Consider the following 13392-nt stretch of genomic DNA (forward strand, 5'->3'; position numbering starts at 1 on the left):
TTTGAGTGTGACATTTCTCTGCGGACCACCAAAATTTTCTCACAGACCACCAGTGGTCCACTGGTTGGCAACCACTGATTCAGGAGATGTAATCTAGCATTATTTTGAACTTCTGCATTAAGGAAGTGACTCAATTAATGTAAAAAAAAAAAAAACCCACAGAATAATGTGTGAAATGAAGAAGAGATTCTATGATTGGGTTACTTACCAGACACCTCCTTTTTGGTTTGATTAGAGACTTTCTGTGGTATTTCTTTAATGAAATTTCTTGCCTACAAGCAAAAGGGATACAATCAGACAAAGATGAACACACACACAAAGCTCAGATCTCAGAATGTAAGTCAAGTAAAACATGACCCCAAATTGCTGAACAAAAGACAAAGGCCCAAGAAGATACATTTGCTATTTCTCCAAATTAACAGATTTAATCCCTTTAGAGGACATAGGACAGGTCTCATAAATAGGCTTCATCAGTCCATGAACAAAATGGCTCCAAACAATGACCAATGATTGTTGAAGTGACCATTTTGTCCTGTTCCTCAACCTCTTTTGGGCAAGCCAACTTATTGCACTGGCACTTGGGAGTAGATACTTGAAAGAATAATTGTAGAAGAAAAGGAGGGTGTTACCTCTATTAGAGTACTGTTGAGATTTAAACTTGTCAGATTAGATATCAACTTAAGTGGATCATTGACATCAGGAATCTGCAGAAAGAAATAATGCAGAAACATGTGTTTTTATTGTTTGATCAACCACAATTTGAGCAATGGGGAATTCAAGTAGGATGAAGTGAAGACACATAAAGCAACAGCTGCCATATAGAAATGTACGTACACATATGGATGACTAGGAGTTAATGAACACAGATCTAGACATCTTGAAAACATATTCCTACATTGTAACCTATTCTATATTGTGTTACAATTGGGGCACATTTGATTTTATGGCTTCTGATTTCAGCCTCACATGGATCAATAATCTCAGCAGTCTTATCCCAATTACATTATGCTTCCCTAGCCTGACTTTTAAGATGCATCAGGAATTGTATTTCTATGTCCCCCCAACACATTGAACACTTTATCATAACTCTGACCCAATCAGGTCTTTTCCTGTGCCGTCAAATAATCCACCCTGCCCATCCAAATATTTTTCTCTCCTCCAAGCTTCATTCTACCGTATCAAAATTGGCCTCAGGTATCAGGTTCTCTATGGACACTTCCCCACATGGGCTGCCACATTCTTTCAGAGTGCCATTGATCTCCGTTCTCAGGTCAGTCAGATTTTTATTCAGCTCCTGTTGCATTTTCTGCAAGCGACCACCAGTCTGGTTGACTTTCTGGAGTTCCTGGTCTATGTGCTGAATGTCTGTTTTTAAAAAAAAAGTAGGAAGGACTGAGTAAAGACTGAGGAACAATTCTCCAACCTAAAGTGTCCACTTAGTTCTTGATTGTAAAAGAACTCAAAGCTGATTTTGTGCAAGATGCAAGAAACCATTAAGGAAGGAGTTGGACATGATATTGCATAGTCCAGAAATAGAAGGAAGCATGAGAAAGGAGCTCAAATAAGGCCACCTTGATTTTGTTTGGTATAAGATGGGACAGAGAGAAACTTGGACAGGCTATCAAGATTCGGTGATTATATCCTATAACAATAAATGGCATTCCTAGAATTCCATTGTCTGTTTCTTGAACTGGTCTACCTCAAAAGACCAGCACTGATTTTGTCCACAGGTAATTACTCCTCAAACATTTAAAACATAATGAAGTCAATCAATAGGTCTCCAGCAGTTTCACAGTCTTTGGTTCCCATGGTTTGGCTCTGGAGGGAAAACCAAGAACTTTTTTCCTTGTCGTGGCATCTCTTATGATGAAGTTGGCAAATCACTTGTCCCTGGAACTATAACAAAGTCTAGGGTTTTTTTTTCATGAGAACTTTCTGTAAAAGTTCCTTCAACTTCTGGGCTGCCCTCTATTATCAATGTATTTGTGCTTCCATTCTACTATTCTATCCCAATATCATTTCCCAATCCGGTGTCTTGCAATACCTTGAAGAAGCTGCTCAGTTGTGTCTAATACTTTATTTGCTCGTCCACCTAGTTCATCCTTAATCTTGCTCCCCAAGGTATTGCCAATATCTGCAAAAAGGGAAAGCATCAACACAAAGTTACTAACAGAAATACTTTTTCCACTGCCCTTTCTCTGTAAAACCCCATGGCCATTTAACATTTTTAGGATGGATGGACAGAAATGTGCAAATGGAAATATGTTTTTTGCGTATACTTTCTGATTTGACCATACCCGTTTTTCCTTCACTTTACACACACAAGCTCCGCAAGAAATGATACGATTCACATCAGTTGACCTAAAAGAGCTTGTCCACTCATGCACTCAAAAATAACAATACAAATTTGTATCCCTCCTTTATTTTGTACAAGGTAGCATACATAATGCTCTTGCCTCCTATTTCGCTAGAATGGAAATATTCAAAGGTATTTTCCTAATCTGTAACTATAGAATACAGTGCAATAATGACATTTCACAAGTTGAAACATTTTCAATATATCATTGTGAATCCCATAAAAAAATGTATCCAAGGCATAAACTTACTCAACAAGCTATCATTGACCTCCGTCAATGGTACTTTACTAGCGCTGACAATTTCATTAATTTCCTGTGGGAGAGATGAAATAAAATCCCATTGTAGCAGAGAAGATAGCACACAAAACTAAAATCCTGAACTCGGGATTCATGGATTCATGGAGATTATGAGGAAAAACATAGGATGTCATATACAATTTGAACACAACACTATTCAAATATGTCTATTATAGCAAAAGGCCTTCCTATATGTTTGCCAGATATAAAGTCATATATTGACTATTCGTATATAGATTCAGATGGCAAAGTCGCTGTAACCATCAGAATTGTTGAACGAAAGAGTCATTATATAAGCATCAAAGACTGAAATATAGTACACATAGAAAATAGATCCTATATTGCCCTGAAATAATATTTGTTGAAGATTTTAGTAGACTACTTCTAAGGAACTGTCCTATGAGGTTTTTGTCACCAACAAAAAAAAAAGATACACAAAATAAATGCAATATTTGGTTCTGGAGGTAAATGAGGGAGGGAGGGAGAGGGAAAGAGATGGGGCTAATTTTGAAGGTAGTCTAAAAATATCCATTAGTGCAAAATACAGAATAATGGGAATAGACATTATGGCCATGTTTCCTGCACTAGCTCATTTCAACTAAAAAGAGTTGATACCAACCAATGCAGTCCTTCGCAACTTGGGGCCACACCTTCTGAAAGGATGTACCTTTCCATTAACTGTCACTTGTGTCATCTTTAGAAGTCCTACTCTAAATGCCCTCCTATCCTGAAGCACGGCCATCTGACTAACAACTCTCCAATTTTGGCATGGTCTCGTTGAAGATAAAGCTTGACAACCATTTTTTTGATACTAAAAACTAAGATGGCAACTGGAACTGATACAGTATAGAGTATGAAAAACACGGGATAAAATAGAGTGGTAAAGATATAATATAAAATAAATCACATTTACCTGAGGTATAGAATTCATATAAACATTCAGGTTGCTCACTGTATTGTTGAAAATGACAAAACCTCTCCCTAGACCCTGGGATATTCGTTGGTTGCTGACATACGCACATATATCTCCAGCCCTTTAGCAGAAGAAGTAAAAAGAACAAAATTTTGAAGGACAACTAGTAACATCATTCAACAGGCTGCAAACATAGCTCCATCTCCGACCTGGGCCGGTTTACCCCTCCTTAGGCAACCTGGTGGCCCTCGGCTCCCCGGGGATCAGCATATTGATGCCGAACTTAGTGCAGACACCTGATCGGCATAGCCTACTGCAGCCCAGAACTCCTGAGCTCAAGTGCTCTGACAGCCTCAGCCTCCGGAGTAGCTGGATTACAGGCTCATGCCACCGTGCCCAGCTTGCAAACATAGCAATATGTTGGTCTTATCAACACAGCAATATGTTGGTCAAAATATAAATGCAATAAATTGTGTATGTATACACACACACACACACACACTGATCTTGTGTTAAGTATTTGAAAAACTATGGGGATACAAATTTTGTAATAGATGTAAATTAGTTGAGTTCTTTTCTGGCTTTGCATGATGTATGAAGCCACCAATTCTGCCTTAACATCACCTATCAACTATTATATTCAACAATGTGTTATCTTAGCATTACGTGTAAAGGTGAGCATAATATAAGGAAAAATATGTATGGTTCAGAGCCAGCACTTAATGCCTTGTGTTCTAACATTACAGAATCATAATGTGATTTCAGCTTGGAATTCCCTAGTTATGTGATTTGTCAATGCATTTTTTTTTTATTCTGTAGCACCTTCTCTCTTTAACCCCATCAACTCACTTGTGGTTAATAATGCCATGCACAATCTCTTTGTAATCCTGCCTGCATTAACAAAAATACATCATGGGTAATTTTGATCTTTGTGTTCTTCTCAGAATACTATGGAAACAAATTATATACTAAGGGTTCTCTCCAGTGGGTGGGAATTTCTGTAAGGAACAATAAGGATGTGTTTGCAGTCCACACATGCTCAAGGACAGGTTTATGTTTTAACAATGTGCTTGTTTCTTAAAAGAAGTGCTGAGGGGAGTTTTGGCAAAATCTAGCATTACCAGGAATATTCCAGGCTGTTATCACATGGTTGCATTCTTTGGCCACAGAGCAACTTTGCAACTATTTAGTCCCACACAGTGGAATCTGCTCTTCCACCATGGTAATTTGCTTTAGTGCTTTCCCTGCTTGACCCACCCCGCCCCAGGCCCAACTTTCAGGAAACCATTCCCCAAGTACAAACAATCCTGTGCCAAGGAGACAGAAGATCTGGATCATATCTCGGTTAACTCTGTTCTTCGGCCACTCTTCACATTATATTAGGAATATCTGCTGTGTTAGTATTATCCATACAAATCAAGGAATCTGATTTCAATGTGTTTCCAGAAGCTTGATCAAGTGGCAAAATCAACAAGAAGCATCTTAAAGATTAATCAATTTATAATAACTTCATCTTTCATGGATCGTCTACTTCATAAGATAAACTTTAAGGTGCTACACAATTTTCTGTCGACGTAAACCAGGGGTGTCAAACTCACGGCCTGCGGGCTGGATGCGTCACATGCTGGCCCCTCCCCCGCCCAGTTTTGCAAAGGGGGAAAAAGTTCCGATACATTATGTGACACTGCTGTGACAATGCGAGTTTGACACCCCTGACGTAAACCAATGCAGTGCAGTGTAGTGCAGGAGTAGCTACTTTAAATCAGAGACTTTTGAGATAAGCAAAAGGCCATACAGTAGTCACATTCCCACATGCTCATTCTGTTATTCTCCATAGAATGAAACTTACAGAAGAACAGCAGTGATACCCAGCAGAAAGCAAAAAAAAGTCCGTCTCTTGCAGGCAGTATGTTTCTTCTGCTTCTGGTACATGAAACCTCCACAGTGTCCACAATAGCGGCAGCAACAGAAATACAAGCCCACTAGTGGCACAAGGACAATGAACAGAAGACCAATGACAGTACAAACCAGGAAGCCTGCCTCATACTTGAGCATCTAGTGATGGAGGGAAGCAAGAGAAAGTTAATAGACTTAACAATTTGTAGATGCTTTTCCACTTCATAATGCAGAAAGAAGGTCAGAAGACTAAACAGATGACTGCATCCAGGAGTGGGCATATTCCATTGGATTTACCTCAGATACCATCTTGTTTGACTACTTGTACTGCCTCGAAAAACCCACTAAGCAGCAAGTGTGTTATTTTCAAGTCTCAATCAATTAACCAGAGGACAAGGAGGCCTCAGCATATCAAGTGTTAGTTAGACATCTCTACATTTTCATTAATCACAAGGATTACACTCTATTCACCTCTTTATACACTGTCTGATTTTGAAAATCTTGATGCTTGACCACGTATGTCAGGAGATCTAGAAAGAAGCACAGAGAGATTGATGGACAATGCTATCGTTTATTTATTAACATTTAAGATAATCCATAACCAAGATTTGTTTAAAAATTCCTGTCTGGATCCTCAGTCGCCAGACTGAAAATGCCATTTCTCTAGATCCCTTTCTCCGAAGTTATTTTACTATTGCATATATGTATGGCAAATATAGCATTTTTAAAAGAGTGAATACATTTTTCATTCAAGACAATTAAATGAAAAAAATGCCTAGAAGGATTTCAATATTTTGACTTTCCCCACATATTTTTGTCTGGTGTATCACAAACTTAAATGTCCAGAAAAGGTTACAATGGCATGGAATTTGGGAAGAATCTCATGAACCTTTTGCCTACGGGCTTCTGGAAACCTTAGAAAGATACCAGTCTTAGAACACGTGGGGATTGGCTACTTCTACAAGGAAGTCAGCTGAAAATTATAAGAGTATAATGTATCTGTGTCATGCTAGAGCAGGGGTAGTCAATCTTTTTATACCTACCGCTCACTTTTGTATCTCTGTTCGTAGTAAAATTTTCTCTAACCGCCCACTGGTTCCACAGTAATGGTGATTTATAAAGTAGGGGGAAAAACCCCTACCGCCCACCATGAAAGCTGGAATGCCCACTAGTGGGCGGTAGGGACCAGGTTGACTACCACTGTACTAGAGGATCCAAATCCATGCAGCAATCAACTCTACACCAGTGAAGAACCAATCTGCAGATCTGAAAATCTCCATTATTCTATCTAATCATGAGAAGCTGTTAAAAACATGGCTCCAGGACCAAACATTATTCTTTTTTCCCTTTTTCTTTTCTACTCATGATTGATAAATAACTCTTTAACATTAATTATCTTGTAACAATTTTGTACAACTTCAATAAAGTCCCAAAGGTGCTTTTTCAAGAGGAAAAAGCACCTTTGGGACAACCTTGACTTGGATAACCAAGAATCTCCATAGACAACTTCAATAAAGGCACCTTTATGAATTTACATATAGGTTTTCCTAATGGTCAACATATCAGCTATAGCTTTTTAAACTAGAACAGTGATGAACAACTTTTTGATGGCCAAGGACTGTATATAATATTTGGGAGTAGATTAATAGATGCTAACAATCAGAGGTGATATTCAGCAGGTTCTGACCAGTTCTGGAGAACTGGTAGTGGAAATTTTGAGTAATTCAGAGAACCGGCAAATACCACCTCTGACTGGAGATTTTACAGTATCCTCCATCCCCTGCCACGCCCACCAAGCCACACCCACAGAACCGGTAGTAAAAAAATTTGAATCCCTCGACTGCTGACAATGTATATCAGCAGTATTCAAATGTTTAGTTTATGGACTGCTCTTTTAAGAGGCCTTTATTTTTTTAAAAGCTTTGATAAGACAGTTTTATGACCTACACCAGTGGTGGTATTTGACCAGTTCTGCCCGGTTCTGGAGAGCCAGTAGGAGCAATTCTCTCCAGTTCTCTCTGCTGCTCTGCTGTTGGGCCCACCCACCTGCCCGGGCTCCCCTACTCACCTTTATCCGCTGAATTTGAAGCGCAGCTGCTTTGCGCGGCACAGAATAACGCCACTTGGCAGCTGCTGAAGCAACCAGGACTGTGCAGGCTTGCAGGAGGCAAGTTAGAATGCCTCTGCGCCTGTGCAAAGTGCGCGTTTGGCACGCACATGCACGCAAAGTGTGTGCACACATGCAAACCGCGCCCAACAAGCCACACCTACCAAACCGGTGGCAACAATATTTGAATACCACCACTGACCTACACTATAGATTTCATATGTTTCATGACCGAAATGGCAGCATGTACTAATTTTCAGATATTATTTGAGTGGCCTTAGGACAAGATGCAATTCACCTTTACATTAAAAGAAAAATACTTAGTGTAGGTGTGGTTTTTGCTTGTTAAAATATATGATTTTTTTTTAATCCATGTAGCAATAGGGAGTGGCTCAGTGGCATAGAGGTAAAAATGCTCATCTCCCACATGGGAGGTTGAGAGTTCAATCCTACAAAGTGACAAAATTTCTCTATCAGGGTGCAAAGAGATAAAATCAGCTGTGAACTCTGGGAAGGTATCAGGAAGGGGATCTAGCCAGTAAATGTTCAGCTCCATTAGTGACCTTGAACCCACGCCAAAGCAAGAGATTAGAGTCAGAAAGAGGAAAAAAATGTGTAACAGTAGGATTAAATGATTTTCAGGTTTGGAAGCATACCTATCAGTCAGATTGATGCCTCAGCACATTTTATTTTCATAATTGTATATTGCATGAGAATTTATGCTGTACTCCATCAAAAAACCATTCAACTTGAAATGTAATCTCCGAGCATCAAAATCTTGTTGCAGCTTTCCAGCCCTCTCAGCTGTTTGCACTTCCGGTAAAACTCACTTTATTTGCATAAATATCTCCCTTGTTTACCCATAGCAAACATTTTTTGGTTTTGTTTCCTTTTAATGCATTGTCCCACCTTCCCCTTATGATCTTGGTTTTCTAAATGCTACCCTGGGAACTAATCTCCTATGAAAGGCACTTTCTAAATAAATTTAACTGAATTAGATTATATTCAACATAAATTTAAATGAATTAAATTTACTAAGATCTCTTGTGATTAAGTAAAGAAAGCACTGAAGAACGCACATCAGGTGTTTTACAAAGACTGAGTAGCAGTTCTTTTATAAAAAGAAAAGCGGGCTTCTGATTTGCAGGAATACACTATGCATCCGGCAAACAACATTTTTGCTGGGATTGAAGTTTTTGTGGACTTCTTTCCACAAGAGAGTTTGAGCATTGGGTCCAAAGCATCTAAGGTAAATCAGTAAAATAATGTTTAAAAGATAACTCTGTTTGAATGCAAGATATATCCCACAGAGGAAATCAAATGATGGATGCAGTCTGGATTCCCAGGAGTGAGGAGCTGAATTTCAGAGGACGGTGAAACTGTGAAGTTTAAATTGTTTGGTTGGGAGAAAGAGGATCAAGAGAGCTACTCCCTAGAAGTTCTCAGAGTATGTCTTTAATGACCCAGGTAGTTGCTTTAGTCTGGCAAGATTTCTATCTATAGGTAAGGAACAATAAAGGAAACCGCTTACAGTATAATAAAAGTAACTCTGCATATCTTTCTTGGGTTTTGGAACCTAGCATCAAATTACTTGTTGCTTTAGCATAACAGAACAGAGTAGGAAAAGGGAAACACGTTTTTTTTTGTTCAGGGAACTTTTCTTCAAACATCTCTTAAATCCAGATAACTAAAAGGCAGCATATCCTGGCATCACACCAGCAGAGCATTGGAAAAAGCTCTCCTTGCCTCCTAGGAAGAACATCAAGGCAATGTGAAGGAAGCCAACCTGATTTCTTACAGAAGGCTGCTGTGAGCTTGCCTATTTTTAGCTCTTACAAATAATAATTTCTATAGGAATAGCTCCGCCAGTCTTTTGCAATAACTTTTGAAAAAATTAAAATGCCATTAGGAACTTTGTAGTTTCTTCTCTAGAGGGTATCTCTGAAACTATTAATTTTTTCCATAATTTCTCTCAAGGTATAAAATCAAAAGCCATCTTTAGAACTATGAAGGCAATGTAGAGGGTTCCATTTGGGAGATTATTGTTATTTTTCTGCTAAATGATACAGAATTATATTCTGGTTTGTTGCAAAGAATCCAGATCTGAAACTGACTTGCTCAAGTACAAAAATATTCTTAACAGTCTGAACATTTATGACATAAAACTTGGCATATAGTTTACTAATTACTGAAAGAGGACTGGATGATCATTAACATTATATTGGGAGAGTAATAGAATTAAGCCATTCCTTGGGTATACATACAGTATATGGAATTCAAGAGATGCTAACACCAATTCCCACCATATTGGATTTAGCTTTAAAAATTTAAATGAGATTAAATATTTGCAGGTAAATTTATTACTTTTTTGATGGACATTTTTTTAAATTTCAGCAGAAGATACTGAAAACACTCTGAATAAGATCATCAAGTGACTGAATATTGAGGATATTGTCTTGGATAGTTAAAAAACCTCAGAAGTGTCTGGACCAATGAAGAGAAAGTATATGATAATTATTATTATTGGTGTTGATGTTAGCTATAAATCTAGAAAAGCTGTCAAAACAGACAATGATCTTTATTTGTTACAGCCTATTAGATCCTGGCTCAGAACTTTAGTAGAAACCTGTTTTTGTTTTCATTCACCTGCAATAGCTCTATTTTTAATGTGTTAAAAAAATCACAGGTGTTCTGGCCATCCTATATGCTAGCACTGACCAGGCTTAACAGGGTTTGGATCTCTTGGTAGATTGGTATTAAGATGAGGTAGGAGAAGGTTAAATATATTTTTGAGCAAAGCTAATCAGGCTTTGAAAAATTGAGATTATTTCAAGATGGTCATTTGAAGCCAGTAGTGACGGATTCAGTTTAGTAACTTGTGGAACTTCAAAAAAACTGATATGTGGCCAAAGTCAACTTACATATCCACATTGATCTAAGATACCTGCCATTGGAGGGTATCTTATTCTTAATGCTATCTTCTTATGCTTAATAGATTTCTGGTGGCTATACTCACTTCTTATGGAAGTGAAAAGTCTCAATAATGGTAGCTGATCACTCTCAAAATGAAACGTTACTCTGCAATTTTTGTAATGAGATATATAGCCACTTTACGAGTAAAGAGGGTGGCCTTGAGGCAAAGAAAGAAGGAACATCTCCAAAGATTTGCTTTGAGTAATTTATCAAAACAATCAAGAGGGAAAGCTTTATTGTTAGTCCTAGTACAGTATGTATGTACAATATCAAAGAAAGCTATAGGATGCTGCTGATAGCTCTGACCAGACTATCACTCAGGGGATATTCTACTCAACATTGGATCTCAGCATGGGAAATGCCAAAGAATTTCCCTCTTAAATTCTAGCAACAAAGGTAATAATAGAATACCATAGTCTGATGGAAGGTATAATGTCCAGGTGACCGCAGATTAGATAAGAATATGGCTCCTATTCATGAAGAAATATGTATGGATCATGACAATAAAAACCAGAAAGAGGCAGGGAAGAAATCTTACCTCACTTCATTCAGAATCTAGGTCCTGCTGAAGCAGCTTCTTCCTGCTGTGGTCTGCATTGGGAGAGCTCCTATGGCCTATGCTAACAAAATTTCTATTTCTGATACAAGGGACACTGAACTGATGTAGGCTTTGGTTCACTTAATATGATTAAGTAGAAACCAATCAAAGAATGCTCATTCCTGGTAGTAGAATATGAACAAACCACATTTGGAGGTTCAACTTCTCATCAATTAAAATGATTTTATAGGTCATTCAGGGAATGAATGCAGACAAGAAACTGTCTTTATGCTTATTCATATTGTTTTTGGCCGAGGAACATAACTGGCTTAGTAAGATAGCAGGGATAACTTAGCAGAGATATTTTAGTAGGATATCAGGGATAAATTAGCAGGATAATTAATCTTGGCTTAACTCAAGATAACTGTCTTCAATGTTTCATTTATATTTGAGCAAATGAATTCATATAACGGTTGAAATTTTCTCATTGGTCCATGTCATGCTATTTTGTAACTTTTATAGAAATTGTAGAGATTGAGAGATAGAATCATTATTTAAGGCATTACTTGATTATCAGGATGCATTTTATGTTTAATATCTCTGATTAAATACTCTAAAATAACATATTTGTGGTGAAATTTGCATTATTGCAATGCAAAACTTGCAATTAGTCAAGCTGTAGATTAGGCGGATAGACAAATTTTACAGACACAGTAATAATTTATTTCTATTCCTTATTTATTATTTATTTTGTATGCTGCCTTTATTATTTTTACAAATAACTCAAGTCAGCAAACATATCCAACACACCTTTCTCCTCCTATTTTCCCCACAACAATTCTGAGGTGGGGTTGGACTGACAGAGAATGACTGACCCAAAGTCACCCAAGCTGGCTTTCATGGCTAAGATGGGACTTAAACTCAGTCTCCTGTTTTCTACTACGGGTCTTAACCATCAGAGTAGAACAACAACAATAGAGAGAACCGGTATTGTTGTTGTTCTGCTGCTATTTCATGTCATTTTTATCTGAGAATGCAAATGAATTTTGATTTCTTTGTTAATTCAATCAAATAAATGTCATATCCATGCATTTCTATCATTATTTATCATCTCTAGTTGTTTAGCTTTTTTATTTTTATATTTAACATAAACTTTAAATATAGGACAAAATTGTGGCATCTATTATTACCAACTTATAGACATTTTTATATATTAACTAATATTATACTATGTGATACTACATAAGACATTATAGCTATTTTGTGTATGTGGGTATCACAATATAACTAGGGTTTAAATATTTTTTTTATTATCATGCTGATCAGTTCTCATAATGGCAATGTTAATTTGAAATTTTTTATCGGCAATTACCATTAAAAATCAGTATTTCCTAAAGAGGATGAGTTACTTATCTTAGTAAAAAAAAAGTACAGATCTCTAAACTGCCCTTCATTAAACTTTCAAATCTTCAAGAAATTTTTTTTCTAAACCCCATCCCAACTGTGGAAAATTTAGAATAAATTAAGCAAACTTAAGCAGATATGACACAATAGCATGTTTTAAAACTAAATGCACTGATACATTAGTCCATAATCTTTAGAATTATATTTAACAATGACAAATGTGATATGTTTTAATGGAGGGAGAAAAGAAAGCAAAAAATCCAAATGTACAAACTAGAGAAACTGGTTAAACTTCAGTATTATCAAACTTGTGTCTTACTGGAATGTGATCCAAATATGAGTCAGTTGAGTGATCTTATAAAAAAGGAGTTGTAGGAGGAAACAGTAAATCAAAATATTGAGCTATAATATAGACTTGTTTTTCATAAGGCTAAATATATAGTATTGTATTTTTCAAACAAAAAGAAATACTCCAAAGAGTTAAATTTGAGATGTAGGGAAAAAATTACTGGGTTCTATTTAATTCATAGGTCTAAACAATGGCAACTAGAAAAACAACTGAATGCTTGAAAAACTCACAATCTAAAAGATAATGAAAAGCCATGTACCGTGTGTATACAAATTATCCAAACATACAGTGAGCATTGATAGGTCAGGGTACATGATTCTAAAACAAATGGGAAAGTTTTACAACATAGAATGTTGATAATTGGAGACCCTGTTAAGAGTCCTCTGAAAAGGTGCTGACCTTACTTTGCCATGTCATTTTTGTATCTCTTTTCCCATCTTAATATGCTAGTTTTCCTCCACCTACTCTAACTAATTTCTTTATTCTGCATTTAGAAACAGACTGCCTAGAGATTAAGCAAAAAATTAATGATTGACTGAACTGGAACAGCTCCTTTAC

General features: G+C 37.0%; 1 protein-coding gene and 1 non-coding gene across 3 annotated transcripts in view; both read right to left on the minus strand.

Moving 5' to 3' along the window:
• Nucleotides 1-13392, minus strand: part of LOC113436672 (prominin-1-A-like) — a 37641-nt gene that overhangs the window by 17356 nt on the left and 6893 nt on the right. For both annotated transcript variants that reach the window (XM_087932877.1, XM_026701178.2), the window contains exons 3-10: nt 5935-5993; nt 5417-5622; nt 3568-3688; nt 2607-2670; nt 2045-2134; nt 1175-1365; nt 630-704; nt 209-272 (exon numbers count right to left, since the gene is read on the minus strand). In XM_087932877.1, the coding sequence (XP_087789003.1) occupies nt 209-272; nt 630-704; nt 1175-1365; nt 2045-2134; nt 2607-2670; nt 3568-3688; nt 5417-5622; nt 5935-5993 (870 nt within the window). The remainder of the gene's footprint in view (nt 1-208; nt 273-629; nt 705-1174; nt 1366-2044; nt 2135-2606; nt 2671-3567; nt 3689-5416; nt 5623-5934; nt 5994-13392) is intronic.
• Nucleotides 3679-3968, minus strand: LOC148125824 (signal recognition particle RNA). Its single transcript, XR_015743726.1, has one exon.

Source organism: Pseudonaja textilis, chromosome 4 (assembly GCF_049901715.1).
Source record: "Pseudonaja textilis isolate UNSWEBS1 chromosome 4, rPseTex1.2, whole genome shotgun sequence".
Taxonomy (NCBI): Eukaryota; Metazoa; Chordata; class Lepidosauria; order Squamata; family Elapidae; genus Pseudonaja; species Pseudonaja textilis.